Source organism: Myzus persicae, unplaced genomic scaffold (genome assembly GCF_001856785.1).
Source record: "Myzus persicae strain clone G006 unplaced genomic scaffold, MPER_G0061.0, whole genome shotgun sequence".
NCBI classification, from domain to species: Eukaryota; Metazoa; Arthropoda; class Insecta; order Hemiptera; family Aphididae; genus Myzus; species Myzus persicae.
The window spans coordinates 43,323-60,558 of record NW_019104319.1 but is presented as its reverse complement, the minus strand read 5'-3'; the positions used below and the strand labels follow the sequence as shown (position 1 = coordinate 60,558).

The 17,236-nt window shown below is 30.7% G+C and overlaps 2 protein-coding genes and 1 long non-coding RNA gene across 13 annotated transcripts in view; 2 read left to right on the top strand and 1 right to left on the bottom strand.

Annotated features, from left to right (window-relative positions):
- The first annotated feature begins 111 nt into the window (after positions 1 to 111).
- Positions 112 to 6,426, top strand: LOC111041130 (protein regulator of cytokinesis 1-like). 7 transcript variants are annotated; one of them, XM_022325299.1, is made up of 14 exons: positions 112 to 508; positions 1,551 to 1,586; positions 2,377 to 2,542; positions 2,614 to 2,712; positions 2,881 to 3,024; positions 3,095 to 3,214; positions 3,283 to 3,435; positions 3,496 to 3,660; positions 3,743 to 3,966; positions 4,062 to 4,209; positions 4,327 to 4,485; positions 4,553 to 4,681; positions 5,115 to 5,296; positions 6,060 to 6,071. In XM_022325299.1, the coding sequence occupies exons 1-13, from the start codon at positions 432 to 434 to the stop codon at positions 5,289 to 5,291; spliced, it is 1,797 nt and encodes a 598-aa protein (XP_022180991.1). In that variant the 5' UTR covers positions 112 to 431; the 3' UTR covers positions 5,292 to 5,296; positions 6,060 to 6,071. The 7 variants fall into 7 exon arrangements, with proteins under 7 accessions (XP_022180991.1, XP_022180989.1, XP_022180990.1 ...); XM_022325293.1 differs by having other exon boundaries at positions 115 to 508; positions 4,553 to 4,648; positions 5,115 to 5,285; positions 6,060 to 6,394; XM_022325292.1 differs by having other exon boundaries at positions 115 to 508; positions 5,115 to 5,285; positions 6,060 to 6,394.
- A 699-nt stretch (positions 6,427 to 7,125) lies between these two features.
- LOC111041134 (tropomyosin) overlaps positions 7,126 to 17,236 on the bottom strand; it is a 41,788-nt gene continuing 31,677 nt past the window's right edge. For 3 of the 5 annotated variants that reach the window (XM_022325319.1, XM_022325309.1, XM_022325307.1), the window contains one exon: positions 16,753 to 17,170. In XM_022325319.1, the coding sequence (XP_022181011.1) occupies positions 17,091 to 17,170 (80 nt within the window). In that variant the 3' untranslated portion in view covers positions 16,753 to 17,090. Of the gene's footprint in view, positions 7,219 to 16,752; positions 17,171 to 17,236 lie in introns of those variants that run through there. The other 2 variants (XM_022325310.1, XM_022325308.1) reach the window with 1 other exon arrangement.
- Positions 7,227 to 17,142, top strand: LOC111041136. Its single transcript, XR_002605288.1, has 2 exons — positions 7,227 to 9,543; positions 12,802 to 17,142. It is a non-coding gene; the product is annotated as an uncharacterized LOC111041136 (long non-coding RNA).

Sequence of the window (17,236 nt, the reverse complement as noted above, 5' to 3'; positions counted from 1 at the left end):
CGCGATAGGAGCGCTCGACACCGGTCCGCGGCGATCGGTGGAACCAAAAACCGTTAAAAAAATAACCGTCTCGATACAAACACTGGCGTAACATCGACCACCAGCACCAAGCCAACGTACGCGGACATTCGAATTCTGTACGTCGCCATTCGCCGTTCTTCGGGTCAATGTTGATTGAATTTCTGTTGTTTTGATCGTTTTTTGACGCTCAACCGCCGTTCGACATATCATTATTTAAACGACAACTTCACACACACGCTCGCGACCGTAATAAAAATAAAACCGGTTGACTTACCACTACCACCGATGCCAAACAGTTTTATTTGACCGCCGTCGAGAAAATAGAAAGCATGTCGTCCATCATGTTCGGATCGCCGTCGATGAAAGACGAGTAAGTACAAATAACTAGCAAAATAAATGCCCGTCCAGAAATGTGCTCTTCGACGGGACGCAAAAGTCGTGATGCACGATTTGTATCACAACACCTCTTTACCAGCAAAACATTACGGTAATTGACACGTAAAATGTCGGCATTTTTATTTTTCCTAACATTATATTAATTATAGGACTGATGCTTATTAATAACTTCTGTTTGGTATTTACCCAGCAGCCTGCGCGTTTTGTTTTAAACTTAGCTCCTCAAACTGGTCTTTCATACGATTACGTCTTGAATATATTTTAAACAGTTTTATTTCATCCTGAAGATTGTACCTCAACGTACAGGTCTTATTTTACACTGCGTTTTGTAGGCGAGATGATTCTCTGCATGGTTGTAAACTGATAATGTCCCTTTATCGTAATACCTACAACCAACTATTTTTTCATATCTATACCTATACTTGATAGTAAGTATTCCGTACCTTTGTGTATGAAGGAAGTACTCGAAACAGTAACAATATGAATCACATCATACTCATTCCCAATTGGATGACCACAAGAATAATTAAATATAAAATTCTGTCATATTCCGTAGGAAGTAAGTACCTAAGCGTTATGTCATAAATATTAAATTGTTATCAAATAGTCACCGGTATCATTTTTCTAGTGCTACCTAGGGTATTTAAAAACTAAATAAAACCTATTTATGCGAAACCCAATATAAGACAAACTATGTGGGTTCCTAATTAAAAATAGTCCGTGGCAATACTAGATATATCAAACAGGTCGTAGGGAAAATAAACATACCATTAAATAATTTTTCTACAGGTAATGCCTATAAATAATAGATACCCTTTATTACTGAAGTTCAGTTAATTAGTCCAATTCCGTATAAAAAAATTAATTATATATTGTCTTACCATTGTACATAGTTGACCCTCAACAGTGATAAGTGGTGTTTCGGGTATTCAACTAGGGTACAAATATATTAAACTGGTTAACTTTAATCTATCCAGGCAATGGTTATGATTAAAGCCAAAATGGCTCTTTAAAATGTATAATATTTACTAGTGAAGAATTTGAACTTATATAAATCACCTTATTTGTCTTAGTTTAACAGTATTTATTTATAGGTAATTAACCTTTTACTTATGTATTGTCCATTGTTCCAGCTCGAGCTTTCTACACAAAATGGATTCCTCTATGGGGTGAGTTTATTAATATATGAGATAATTGCTAAGTTTATTTATTCTTATTTCACTAAAATCAAATTGAAATGTATATTATTTCTACCCTGATTTTTAAATGTAAATTGAAAAATAAATTACTAGTTTTAAATATACAACCACATTCAGTTATTTTATAATAATATTCTTCTCCACGCATGTAATTTATCAAGTAATTTATTATACATTTAACATACCTATTTAGTTTTGATTTATTTTCATAAAAATAAAATTGTTACTACCTACCCAGGTTAGGATTAGGTAGGTACCTGTATAATTATTTAAACAAACAAAGTATATAATAATAAATACAATTTTAAGTCATGTAATCTGGGTAAATATAGGTCTCGATTCAAAAAATAAAATGTTTGTGTTATATTTAATTGATAATAATGTTGAATTAGGTACCTTTATGAATTTATTTTTCTTAATATAACAAACAATAGCAAAAATAAAATTTACAATTTAAGTGTAAAAATGTAAGACCTAAGGAGTAACAATTTAGATTGATCAATAATCAAATAATCAAACCTTACCTTACCTTCTTACTACTCCAACAATATATTTTTATCATCAAATTGTATGGTTAATCTAAGGTCAAAGTAACACAACAATTGTAATTCCTTGAAGGCTTTATTCTCAAAATAATAATAACTTATAATATCTTTAAAATTTGAAATAAGTATTAATGTAATTTCTTCAAATTATTGGGGTAACATTATATTTTAAACCTCATCATCGCCTGAATTTAAAAATTGTATTTGTTCTATAGGCCAGATGCAGATAAAATACAACTTATATTGGATGAAATTTGTGCACATGCAAAAAAAGAAATCCTAAAAGTACAACGCAATCTAGATGTTATTTATGGAACTTATTCAGATGAAAAAAAAAATGGTATAAACCAACTTCATGAACATTTGAAAGCTCATGTAACTGTAAGTATTAATGAAAGTATTATCAATGGAATTATATTACATTTCTCTCATTTAATTGTTTCATTATACAGTCATTTTTAGATGAAGTTGTATTGGAATCTGACAGAGACAAAAATAATATTATAAAAGATATTGAGGAACTGTTAGTAGAAAAGGAACTTTTAGAAAAGGTTAGTTTTATAATTTTCTTAGAAAAAAAAACTCGTGTCAGGAAACCATATCTATTTATATAAACAATATTATAGTCTCATGTCTAGTATAGTTGACATCAACTTTTTTTTTAAAGTAATTTCTGTGTTGACACTTTGGATGTCTTAATATATTACTTATTAATTTAGGAACTACAAATGCATATTTCAATTGATGACCACAATGATGCTACTCCATTAATTGATGTTCAAATCAATATTGATAAATCTTTGCAAGAATGTAGAAAAATAAAAGAACAGCGTATGACAGAACTTAATAAACTTCAAGACGAAGTAATTTAAACTTATTACTTTAAACACTCTTACTTTATACTTGTAATGTGTGTTTGTTTTCTTTTAATAGGAAAAACAAATTTGTCAATTACTGAATGAAAAGCCTAAATACTCGGGCATTAAAGATATGCCTTCTGCAACACTACTGGAAAATATCAAAAGTCATATTATTGATTTAAAAAATACTCAAGTACTGTTATTATTTTATATTTTTAATACCGCAGCAATATTTTATTGTACGATTTACTTGATATTTAGATTAAACGTCGGTCTACATTTTTGGAACAAAAATCTAAAGTTCAATCGTTAATGGCAGATTTGGGAGAAATACCAATCTTACAATTTGATAAAATGGTGTTGGAGGATACAGACCAGTTTCTTTTGTCAAAATCAAACTTGGATGAACTTCAAGTACAGTTAATATTATAATTGTATTAAGATTTATTAACTATTTTTATTTATTATAAACAGAAATTAATTAAACGCTTGGAAAATCAAACAGAAAATCAAAAATGTATGGCTATGGAATTAAGAACCAAATTAAATTCATTGTGGGATCGCTTACAAATTGATGTTACTTATAGAGAACATTTTGTGAGTACAAAAAAAGGATTTGGCAAAACAGTTATACAAGAGGTACCTATATAGAGTTTTGTACTATTTTTATATTTACCTTCTATAAAAAACTATATTTAATGCAATTATTTTTCTTTTTTAGCTTAAGTTAGAAGTTGAAAGATGTGAGACCTTAAAAAAGGAAAATATCAAACAATTTATCGAAAAATTACGTAGTGAATTAAATGACTTATGGGACAGATGTCATTTCGGTGACCGTCAACGAAAACAGTGTCATGTGTATTATAGCACTGAGTACAATGAGGATGTAATGGATTTATTAGACATTGAAGTTGATAATGCTAAAAAATTCTATAATGATAACATGTAAGAGTATATAAAAAAGTTGAAAAATTGTCTTTAATGGAGAATAATTATTCTGCAAAAATTTAAAATGTTTAATTATTATTGTTTGTTTTTAGTTCAATTTATCGTTTATTTGAAGAAAGAGAACATTTATGGAATAAGATGATTATGATGCAAGAACAAGCTAATGATCCAGCAAGACTTTGGCAAAACAGAGGTGGTCAGTTATTAAAAGAAGAAAAGGAAAGAAAAATTATACAAAAAGTACATTTTATTTAAATTCACATTCATTTTATTTTATCAATATTCAACAATTAAACTATATTTGTAATATATGCAAAAAGCTTTTTTAAGACACTAAATAAAACATTATATTCTTAGGAACTACCAAAAGTAGAAAGAGAACTAAAAAACCAATTGCTATCATATGAACAAAGAGAAAATAAAATATTTTACTATAGAGATGAAAGATTATTTGATTTTATTGAAAAGCAGTGGGATGAATTAAAAAGCAATAAAAAAATTTTACAACAAACAAAGGTATGTATTATATTTTTTTAAACAATATGTGTATACTATAATATACAATAATCGTGCAATTTTTTAGTCCAAGATACAAGCTGGAACAAAGCCTCAAACACCACTGACAGCTACTCGCAGTAAAAGGAAGATAGTCGGTACTTCAAGCAACCAAGCTTCTAAGGTCCGTAAAATCGGCATGGACCATAAAGCTGTGGTAACAAAATAATGCTCAAACAATTAATTGTATATAGAAATGTTTGATTCAAATTCATTTTTTCTGAATTGAAACTTAAATTTATTTTTTTATTCACCTTGATTATATTCTATCTGTAACTAAAGACAATTATATTATTCCTGTAGCATATAGTTAGACCTCGTTTATCAGACTTACCTATTTATCTGACTTTAATAATATAATAAATAACGGGCGTCTATTAAAGTTAGTTTTTAATTTTTGAAATAAAAAGTGCAGTGAATCAAAATTATTTATCAATGTTATTGATAATTTCCAACATGTTTTATACTGAGTCGCATTATTGTCATAGCTATGTCAAATAAACGAGGTTCTACCTAGTGTAAGTACAATTAATTGTTTTATACTACACATTAACAATAATACTAAATTTTATCCGTTTATTTATTTTTAGATTACCCCAAGAAGACAATTATTTAATTTGCAGAATACTAATGTAGCTACATTAGTTCCATTAAACTCAACTAAACTAAATGAAGTAAATCTTACTACAACAAGACAGCATCCAACCTTCCATGGAACCAATGATGAAAATGGATCTGTTGAATCTTATGCAACCTTCCAGGTTTGAATTACGTGAGATAATGCGTTCCACACGTAATTACTTCTTTGTGTGTGAATATAATTTCTATCGCTTTATTTCATTTCAGCAAATCAGCTTAATTGATTTTTTTTAAAAATGTAAATATTCTTAATACAAATTTTCATTTTATTTCAATTTTCTCAGAAGTAATGATATAACTGTTTTTATGAATACTAGAGTAATTTAATTTTTATTGACTAACCAATAATGATAAAGTCATAACTACCACAAACATTGATATAACCTAAGAAAATGTGGTACTCAACTACTATAGTAGTACAACTAGTCAAATGATCTAAAATTAAAAGATGGACATAATTTGTTTTTCAATATACAATCAGAATTTCACATATTTTACTAATTAACAACAGTGAAAAACAAATATGCCAATATTTAATCTTATATTTTAGTTTAATAATTTAACTTAAATAGTTCTTATTTTTTTTTTATTTCAATGTTAAAAAATTGGTATACAAATATAATGTAATGTTTATGTAAAATAAATTTGTTTGTATATTATGTTGTTATTATTTTTTTATGAGCAATTTCGTAAAATTGGTTCATTATGCTTATAAAATTTGCCTTGTATTATGTACTGTTCATTAATATTACATACAATTAACAGTTTTCAGCCATTTGACTCTAATTGCATGTTTTACTATAAATGTGTTGTATCCCATAGTTATCTATAGCAAAAATGGCTTTCTATGCTTTATAAATAAAGATCGTAACTAAATACTATTTGTTTTATTTTAGGAACATCTTGAATCCAAAAAACATAGATTGTTTACCAGTCCAACTACTAAAAATGTATTAAGGGAACCAAACACAACATTTACTACACCAAGGAAATTATTAATGAAGACTCCCGTTAAAGGATCTCAAATTCCAATACCAACCACACCTAAAACGCCATTACGTACAACACCAAGAATGACCCCCAATACACGCACAGTTACCAAACTAACAAGAACTATAAACAACAAACTTCCAATTATTTTTTAACCATGTTTTTTAAACTTTTTAATCAACTAACTGTTTAATTTTTTTTAAATTTATCTTCTTGTATGTATAGTTTGTTACTTATATTTATATTGTGTCAGTATTATATGTAAAAAAATTTTAGATAAACATTTGTGAATTTAAACAAATTATTTTCAAATTTGTATTATAATTTAATATAAAGTAGTTAATACTATATTTCAATAAAATACACAATTTGTTTCTTAAATTAATATTTTTATTAAAAAATAAAATGTATAATCAAAAAGCTACTATTACATAAAATTTCAAAATCTTTGATTTTTTGAATAGACATAAATTGTATTGTCTGCACAATTGTATATATTAACTAATGTGCAAAAAATATTTATTGTTTTTATATTGAAGAACATAATATACACAAACTATTGTATTTTAATTTTAATTATAATATTTTGTTTTTATCTTCAAATATTTACATTAGCGTACTGTTAAGAACATAATATACTATTGTTTATGTTTAAATTATAACAAACCAGAATATTGGTATATGTTAACACTTGAAATTTAATTATTAAATATAAACACGTTTACAAGTTTATAACATTCTTATTAATAATAATATATTTGTAGCAAAGTATTTTTAAAAAAACATGGTGATCCTTATGTTAAAAAATTGTTTTATTTTTATGCAATATAATAACTCGAAAGCATTATTTTTGAAGTATATAAATCACAAAATAATGTGAAAATTTTTATGAAAGCTATTTGTTTTGTTTTTCAATACTGATACTTGACTAAAAATAAAAAAAATACGAATATTAATGATTATTAAGCGTTACTGTTTTATTTGATTAATATGCTGCTAAATCATATGACTGGCCGATTTGGTCAGCAATAACTCGATACTCTTGCTTGGCAGTGTCAAGTTTTTCTAAAATAAATAAATAATCTGTTAGTCACATGCATGTTATGATAGTTATTAAAGGCATAAACAAATCAGCTTTTGTTAGTATTTGTAAAAACTCATGGCTAAACAGACTTTGTTAATCGACCACTCAATATATACATTATGACTCACCAAGCTTGCTAATCCCCCTTGTATATATAGTATCTTTAATAATACATTATTGGTTAATTGTAATTGATTAAAAATTCAGGGCCGACCGTGCAATCTGTGCACTTGGTGTTGAGGGGGCCGCACATCGAAAGGCCACACAGCCTGTTGTCAAAATAAATTATCCGGTCCACAGTTCGTGTATTTATCTAATGATTCAGATTCATCTATATGCTTAAAATCGGACTATTTCTGAGACCTCAAAGGAACACTCATTGGCCACTATTGTATAGGTCCCCTCAAAAATATTTCGCTCAAAGCCCCAATATTCATCAAGCCGGCACTACCTGAAATATATTATTTCCTACCTACTGGTTCTTAAATAGCCTAACTGATGGCATCAATTTATTCTAGTTCAGCTCTCAAGTGAACTTTTTTTTAAATTATAAAAAGCACATACCTACTTATTTGATACCTGTCACTCGATCGGGCTATTAAAATCAGAAACATCCCTAACTTGTTATGTAAAACCACCTTGGGGTAGGCTCGGGGTTAAAACAAAATGATTAAAAGCACATATACACCCGGCAAGGATTACCATGAATTGTCTTTACTCATTATGCCACGATATTTCAATACTTCAAAACGAAGTCCTGACGACAAATTCTGATGGCACTTTATTATTTTTTTTATCATAAAATACTTAGGAGTTAGGAATAGATAAAAAAAATTTTAAATCGCATAGAAATTAAGCTAAAAGGTCTTTTAATTTATTTGAGCTTGTCATATTTTTTTAAGAATTTAGTAAGGACTGGCCAATTTCGAATCAGCCCGGACTTGCGGTCCGAGTGTCTCTCTCTGTCTTCGAGTTTGCGTCTAACCAGTAGGTACCTTCTCAACCTCAGTGACACAACTTAAGTTCAAATCTTGGGGGGGGTTAAGCACTCCCTGGTACCCCCACCCCTCCCCCTATAGTTATGTCACTGCTTAACCTTACCTATTGTTAACGCATTAAAAGTATAATAACTAAATCAAAGTAGGTAGTACCAGTGGCGTGTAACATAGGGTCCAAGTATTGCTAAGGCAACACCTTAAATATGGGTGAGTGTGTATTGATAAAAGAAAAATAGGGCATTTTATAGGTCGGTATAACAGTATAATGAGGGGTAGGTCACCAACAATTATTAGAGCAACACCTATTTTTTTTATGATACACGCCACTGGGTAGTACCTACAACTATCAGTGTTATCTTGTTATTGGTTAAACATCTTGTTTACAACACGGTCACCTGTTTCCTCTTAACAATACCACACAGCATTGTGTCACACCTATTCTGCAATGACCTGTATTGTGTATCAACCAACCTGCCCTCTTCTACTATAAATTATTAATCGGATACCTAATAAATTGTTTCGAAAACTCAAGGCATCTAAATGGAAACTTGTACGAGATTCTCGTATAGGTAACGATAAGTTTCTAACCTATTAAACTTTGTTGGTACTTACCTGGCCACTTACTAATTTCTAATGTAAATGTTTAAGATGGATACTCCTATACTAGCTGTATATAACCCAACTTTTCCCAGGAAAATACGTTTTTATAGTATACCTACCTATTAGGTCGGATATTATAGCTATTTGGTTATATTTTCGAACGTGGTACAAACCGTACTCCGTAAACTTGCCTGATATCTCTAAGAACAATCTTTGAAATTTTCGTCAAAATCGGTCGAGTGCTTCATGTCGACTTATATAGGTACTCAAGACTAAGCAACAAACATAATATAGAAGAAGAATTTTATAAATACCTAATTCCTATATTTGTTTTAAGGTTTAATACGATAAATATAAGTATAATAGGTACCTACCTATGTGAGGTACCTATTGACGTAACGTTACCCACTTTTGTTTTCTATTAGGTACCACAGGTATGCATTACAAGAAAATTAATTTAGTGGGTATTTTTTTTATTTTTTAACGAGGAGTAACGACCTGACTTTCGGTCACCTTTTAAAAACAATAAATAAACTTTCAACTACAACCTATATAAGTGCACCTCGTACTCAACTCTTTGACTATGGTAGGTTATGACTGCGTATACAAATACTGAAACACCCATTGAAATGATATATATAGTCAAGTGCCAATATAGAGTTCAAAATTAACCCATCAGTCAACTCAAATTCTTGTGGTGAGATGTAGGTACCTACAGGGGCGGACTGGGCCGGCGGGAAACCGGGAACTTTCCCGGTGGGCCACTGTTCAAAAATAATTTGTTATTATTACATTACTTATTACTTAAAATAAAATAGCCAATAGGTATAAATTCAAATGATGAATATTTTATATTTTTATATTATCATTACGCGCGTGTATGAAAAATTTTTTACATTTGGGTTTAAAAATAGATTTAGGTTTTGGTTCGTCTGAGTGGTATGCCAAATGGCGAGTTAAAATTAACCAAAATAAATCTTAGCACACAACATTCACACTCAAACAAGGAACGTGCCCAAACATTACCCTTAACAACGTACCCATTCCCACTTCTGACACAGCCAAATACTTAGGATTAATCCTTGATAAAAGATTGACATGGAAGAAACACCTTCAAACCAAAAGAATAACCTTAAATAATCGTTTACGTATGCTTAGACCTCTTTTAACTAAAAATAAGTTCTCCACTCTAAATACCAAACTTACAATCTACAAAGCGCTTCTTAAACCAATCTGGACGTATGGACTACAACTATGGGGTTCAGCAAAAATATCTAACACTAATAGAATTCAAACGTTCCAAAATATATCACTTCGACGATTATCAAATGCTCCACCCTATATTTCTAACTATACTCTGCATAACGATCTCCATGTGAGAACAATAGTTGAGGAAGCACGCATTTTTTACACTCGTTTCCACAAACGACTCCATTCACACCATAACCCTCTCATAAACGATCTTTCTATCCTTACATTACCTGGAAATCCAAACCGCAGACTAAAAAGAAAGTGGTGCCGCGACCTATTACAAAACTTTAATGTCTAACGTCTGTCAAAAAAAAAAAAAATATAAAATTATGTAATTATAGTAAAAATTAATTAAATAATCAATCAATTAGTCAAGAGTCACTAATGGGTGGCTGCTTAAATCACGCCTGTCACGTATCATGTACTATTATCATATAAGCTTATTGTGCAAACTGTACAGATTGTTTATTTCAAATAAAAAAAAAAAATATTATGTGTGGTAATAGTATAGATCAGTGGTTCTTAACCGGTGTTCCGTGGACTTTGTATAAGTGTTCCCTCCAAAAAAATAAATGTTTAGTTTAATTGTCTTAACATTTTGACTTTTATGGACTTCCAAAACACAAAAGTATAGGACATGTATAACAGTATAATGTATAGTTTATTGGTTTAATTATTCAAAAAAAAGTAGACTGCATGTTTCCTTCAGTAAAAAATAACAATGAAATAATTCATATTGTAACAGAACATTTAGCATTATTAGAAGAAAAAAATTACGAAATAATTTCCTGTCTTGAATATTGAAAAGTATGAATGGATACGAAATCCGTTTTCTACCATCAACACGTCAAGTTATGAATTTATGTTAGTAGAAGAGGAAGATTTCATAATGCTTACAACAGATCAAACTCTCAAAATAAAATTTTCCATAATAACAGTAGAAGAATTTTGGATTTTCGTTCAAACCGAGTTTAAAACAATTTCTGGAAAAGTAATTTCAATTTTATTACGATTTTCAACATCTTATTTGTGTGAGCTTGGATTTTCAACATTGACGAATATCAAGACAAAGAAACAGGATACGCTGACAAATATAGAAGAGGAAATGAGAGTAGCAATATCCTACATACGGGTGGATATTGAGAATATCTGTAAAAGTCGTCAGGTTCAAATATCTCTTACAAATTATTCCATTTCAAATTTTTTAATTTTTTTTAAACTTTCTTTATTATTTTATTATTTTTTAGTGACAACACTAACATGTATGCAAACTGTTTTAAGCTTTACATGCATTGTTCAATATATTTAAAAATGTATATATTACTAATTTATTTTGCGGCTGTGTTCCTCGAAAATATTATAAAATGTAATTCCGTCATTCGAGAAAGGTTAAGAACCACTGGTATAGATAATAGAAGCATGGATGGGACGTCTTGCCTATACTCATAGATAATAGAAGAATGGATAGGTCATACAACCTTATCGGGCGGGAATTAATTGAAAAATTATTTGAAGTTTTAAGGTGCTTTACCATAGATAATAGAAATTGATAATTTTTTTGATAAAAACTAAAAGATTTATCGTGTAGTGAGTGTGTACAGTCGTTTATGTTTAACATTAAAACATTTGTACATTATAGATATAAAATAACTCATTTGAAAAAATTTAATTTTTCATTAATAATATAATCCAGTGATAAGCAGGTATCTATTATCTATGTCTGTTATCTACGATTATAAACATTTTTGTAACATAACCTTATAAAAGTCATGTTATTGTCTGTCTCTCTTGTAGCTCTCACTTTCCCCAAAAATACCGCGGTACGCAGTGGAGTGAGTATAGGCATAGTCGCATAGATATTAGAAGAATTATATAATACTTTCTATTTCTATGGGTAACCAGGCGCGGATCCAAGGGGTGGGGGGAAAGGGGCCATAGACTCTGGTGAATTTTTTTCTATTATATCTATTTTCGGCATCCGATAAAATGCATTGTTTTTCCGATAGCGTTACCGCCGTGTCCATTTTTATCGTCCGTCAAAAAGCTAATCTAATCTAATCAAATATTTAAACTTGTTTGATGCAATAAAATGTCCGGCTGCTTGTAGTACCTATCTATTTTATTATGGTCGATATTTATTGTGTATTGATAATTTGTTAGTTGACATATAGGTGCGATACAATACGCACACAGCCGCTGTGACTGTCGATGATCAACATCAAACGTGACACTTGTATAATTGTATTATTATTTTATTAAAATGTCAAAGCGTAGTGCCGATTTTATGTAAAATTAAAAAAAAAATGTGTCATTGAAGACAATGAAATGGTAGATGACCCAGATCCCATTTCCTCAAATCAACCAATGATTGAATAATTTAGACATTGATCCAACATCAAATCAAAACAAAGGTAGTGTAGAAAATATGTGGTGATAATTTTATCACCTTATCATATACCGACCTTCACCGATTAAAACAATTACAACAATGTGTCGATTCGCATATTGTTGAAAAGNTAAACAATTAATGAAAAAAAAAAAAATCTTAAGTTGTTTTCTGGGAAAATTGAAAATGTGTAAAGGCTGCATTCCTCATTGAATAAAACGTTGGTATATTTAAGTTTTTACATTTTTGTGATGTTTATAAATGGCAAGGGCCGGGTCAAAATATAGATTTCCCGGGCCAAAATGTTGCCCCAGTCCGCCCCTGTGTAGGTAGGTGTGTCTACATTTACGACACACGATCTAGGTTTTCTTATCGAACAGCGGTCTGCGCCATAAATTATTCCTTTATAACCGTGGGTACAGACACACTGCAATTTTGAATTTCTGATGCAGATTTGTGTATGTAATGTTTTGCGGTTCGTCTTAGGAATTTTTGCAAAGTGTGAAACTCAGGTAGGTATGACGACGATAGTCACAATTTAGAATTTAGATTAAATCGTAGGTAGGCGCCACAGAATAAAATATTTCATTCACGTGTCCGTATGCCCGAATAGTGTATATTATATATATAGTCATATAAGACGCAGTGACTGATTAGTGGACATCTGAAGCAAGAGAGACATAACACAAACGATTTCGACTTGGGCGATATTTAGGTAATGTTTTTGCAAATTGTGAATACAGCATATATATCTACTAGCGCATCGCCCAAGCCACAACTGTAGAAAATAAAGTAGCTTGGAAGGTAAATAAATAGGTACAATGTAAAGTATAACTTACAATATAAGTACTACACTTAATGTAATTTAATTTAAACGGGCAGTTATGTTGTAGAATGTAGATGAATAGACATATGCCTAATAGGCATATAGTTTCTTATGTTAAAAGATATCAACGCGGCATCTTAGATATAGACTACTTAAGCCCCAGCGAACACTTACAAATTGACCTAATGCGTGAATACCAAAGCATAACGTCAGTTCTCATAATGTATCCATATATAGGTAGGTACTTACCACAAAACAGTATTCTACTTATATGGGCACGATTGGTGTCTATATTATAATATAGGTACCTACCTACCTATTATACATAATTAAACTGTCATTGCCTATCGATATAGACGGACCTAAGTATGGCAACTGTTGAGCTATATTAAAATGTTAAGTAATTCACTTTCACGGCTGATATAGGTAATAATATGTGCACCGTGCAGGTATCGGGTCATATCCGTACATGGACATGGCGAAATCAACTTTTGTCTGCAGTTTATGTAAGGAATCAAAAATAAAATTTGGTTACATATTAGGAGAAAAAAAATTAATGCCAATCAAAAAAAAACCTAGGTCTCTATTATGATATCGTTCGATCGTTTCAGATGATGATAATTTGAATTGTTGATACGTTTTCAGAAAATATATTATTATATAACCCAGGCATGCCTCTTGCCTCTATAATATAGGCAGATAAAAAAAATATAGGTAATACAAAACAATACACATAGATACTGCAGGAGACAATATTTAGGTATGTAGTGAAGGATCTGTAGATTGCAATATTGACTATAAGTCCCTATATGACGACAAATCCATTCAAAATAAGTTCAGTCATACTTTAAGTAGTACTTACACGCTACAGTGCCGTGCCAATTTTCATTGGTGCCCCTATTAAACATACATAATATTTAAACATTTGCAACCCTTTAAAATTACAACTTCTGCTCCCCAAAAGGGCACTTGTCCCATCTACCCCACTTTGGAACGGTACCTAAGCTTGATATTATGATAGTATCAGTATAGGCATAGGGGTTTCCAGGTGGGCCATGGCCCACCCTATGACTATTACCGAATACTTGTTACAGATTGTGACTTACATTATAGTTACATCATATACATAGTAGTATCGTCTTCTTCTGCATTTCTGTGATATAATAATTGTGATGTTTGCTATTTTTATACCACGAAACCAATTAATAATAACTACCTAATAATTATCTAGAAAAATGAAATTCTTAAATTGGGTATTGATGGGGGATTATATAATCTGTACCTAACGGAGGAGCAGTCTATCTATTATATATAGCTTATTTTGCGATGTCCCCCCTCCCTATTTTTTATCACTTAATCTTTAATCCCATTATAGCTTGAATAAGAAATAACATGTTTTTGTTATCAATCGCATCAATGAATATATTTATACCTTATAAGTAGTGACTAGTGGGTGATGACCGATGAGTAAATGAAAGTAATTTTTTATCACCTAAATTCATTTTTTTCGAGTTTCATTGGCTTGACCCACTCTGCCACAACCAGTTGCGCACGCCTGCACGAGTATTTGATGTATATAATATCTTTACATGGTCCAAATCGGAAGGTACCTATTATATTACCTCCATATTATTGTATCGACATTAATCATAGCCCGTAGGTAATGCTTATAGAAGAATCCCATAAAATCATCACATTCATAATATATGAATGTGACCATGAGTAATTATAAATAATAATTTTAAATCCTTATTGTATTAAAAATAGCCATATTGAGTAAATGGACAAGTATATAAATCGATATTCGAAATGAACATTTCTGACTCCTGCAGAGTTATCCACCTATTTATGATATTTTACAGCCAGAGTTTTCCTTTTTGTGATGAAAATTTCGTTTCTTAGTTATGATTGTAAGCTTTTCGCTTCTTTCCCGAGCTAATCATTTTTTCCTATGTCTTACATTTTTAAGATGGAGATCACACATGCGGATGATATAGAGTCCTCTTAATAAAATGTAATGACTAAGAAAAGAATATTTTAAATTATAATTGATTATCATTCATCAATAACTGGTAAGAAACGTTTTCGGAAAATATTTTATTATTGTTACAGGTGGGTATATTATTATTGTTTTTGCTCATAGCTTATATGTACTGAATTCATATTTTATAAATGGGCGAGTTGACCCGGAATTAAAATTATTATAAAGCACCGTCGATGATACACTATGCAGCCATCTTCTTAGTTATTACCGCTTAACATACCTATACCTATTTCCTGTAATTTTTGTTTTCTCGTAGTGTATAGCTTATTACAAGAGTACCTACGACGACCACGCACACCCGATTTCGTGCTCGGAAGTTATTAAAGTTTTTTTTTCTATTAAGGTCGACTTTTATATAGCGCTCGTGTAGTAGGTGTATCGATTATATATATTATAATATGCATAGTCTTGATGTCTACTGATGTCCGTGCATATTTGAGGTAAAACTCCAATTTTTTTTTTTATACCTATAACCTAATAGCAAACAATTTTCTCGGACAAAAAATATAATGGAGTACGCGTGCAGGCCCTCGTCGATGTAGGTACAAGTAGGTACTTATATCTGCGTTGACTGTAATATAATAGGAGGTACCTACGTGTTTTTGTACCGAAATCCTAGTCCATGACAAAATTTAAGAGGCACAAGTATTATTTTCCCTCCGACTAAGCATCGTCAACTAATTTACTATTGTAACTTTACCAAAAAAACAAAACTACAGTTCCCTACATATACTCAATAATATATTAGGTAAATAGCAGCACCTGCTGTTGTGCAGGGTAGTTGTCTCCATAGCAGAGATTTCAACCAACGTGTCATGATATTACCTATATTGCTATAGTGATTGTTTTCAGTTTTTCCACCGTATACAATCTCATTAATTGTAACGTTCAAATTTATACCATATCGTGCCGGGATAGACATCGACGAGCATCAAAAATATCTGTTTTCCACTCAGTCACACCACCACCGCCTCGAGTGTCGAGGCATATCGATGAAAATCGAGATTAAGAAAACTTTAGTCTATTGACTATTCAACCCTACTCGCCAATCGCAGTTCACATTTTTTGAAAACAACATAAGAATGTGAACCAAACGATTACACGCCTGCAATCCCGTTTCTCAACGAGTCGTTTTCACCAATAATAATAATAATAATAATAACTATGATACTGTTGACGACGTCGACGAGGATCGTGTGTGGCCGTAGTGGTGAACATCATCATAAAAATAATGGCCCAGGTACACTATAGGTAAATTGTAGGTATTTAAAGGAAAGGATTGCGAGGATGAGGACAGGCAGAAGATACAAGGCATGCACGATGGCGGTGATATGCGTATACAAAATCAAACGCAAAACAATAATAATAAGTGTGCAGTGAAGTAAAATTTAAATCAAAAACGCATTCAACTGTGTGTAGGTACGGGTGTCTGTATAATTATTATGTATATCATATTATAATATATAATCTCTCGGGGTTCGGAACAAGTAAACCCGTCATCAGTTGCTCGCGGTAACAAACAGTATTAGCATTAATTAACATTTATAATATTTACATGGACAAAAAAAATAAAAACTGGATGCAATTCTCTGATACCTATAAAAAAAAGTCATTAATAATTCGATAAAAATGGGCTGAATACAAATCAACATGCTGATGATAAAATATTGCAAAACACAACAAATAATAAATATAATTTAAGTCATCGATATCGTATCAATATCATGGCCACCGTTATACTGAACGCGTTAGTCAACAAGTTCAGAGAACGTTTGGTCAAGATCGTCACAAATGTATTTGTATTTCTCTTTCTCGTGAACCAACTCGTCTGCAAAAGAAAACAAAAACGGAATTGTTCAAAGCAATCAATTTTTTTGTCCAAAATCGCTTTAAT

What these genes read in the sequence shown, in the direction of transcription:
- LOC111041130 (XM_022325292.1), top strand. Translation starts at nt 432, where the DNA reads ATGTGCTCTTCGACGGGACGCAAAAGTCGTGATGCACGATTTGTATCA. An exon ending in TTTACCAGCAAAACATTACG is followed by an intron (nt 509 to 1,550) that starts GTAATTGACACG and finishes CCATTGTTCCAG; the next exon opens with CTCGAGCTTTCTACACAAAA. An exon ending in TTGATTTAAAAAATACTCAA is followed by an intron (nt 3,215 to 3,282) that starts GTACTGTTATTA and finishes CTTGATATTTAG; the next exon opens with ATTAAACGTCGGTCTACATT.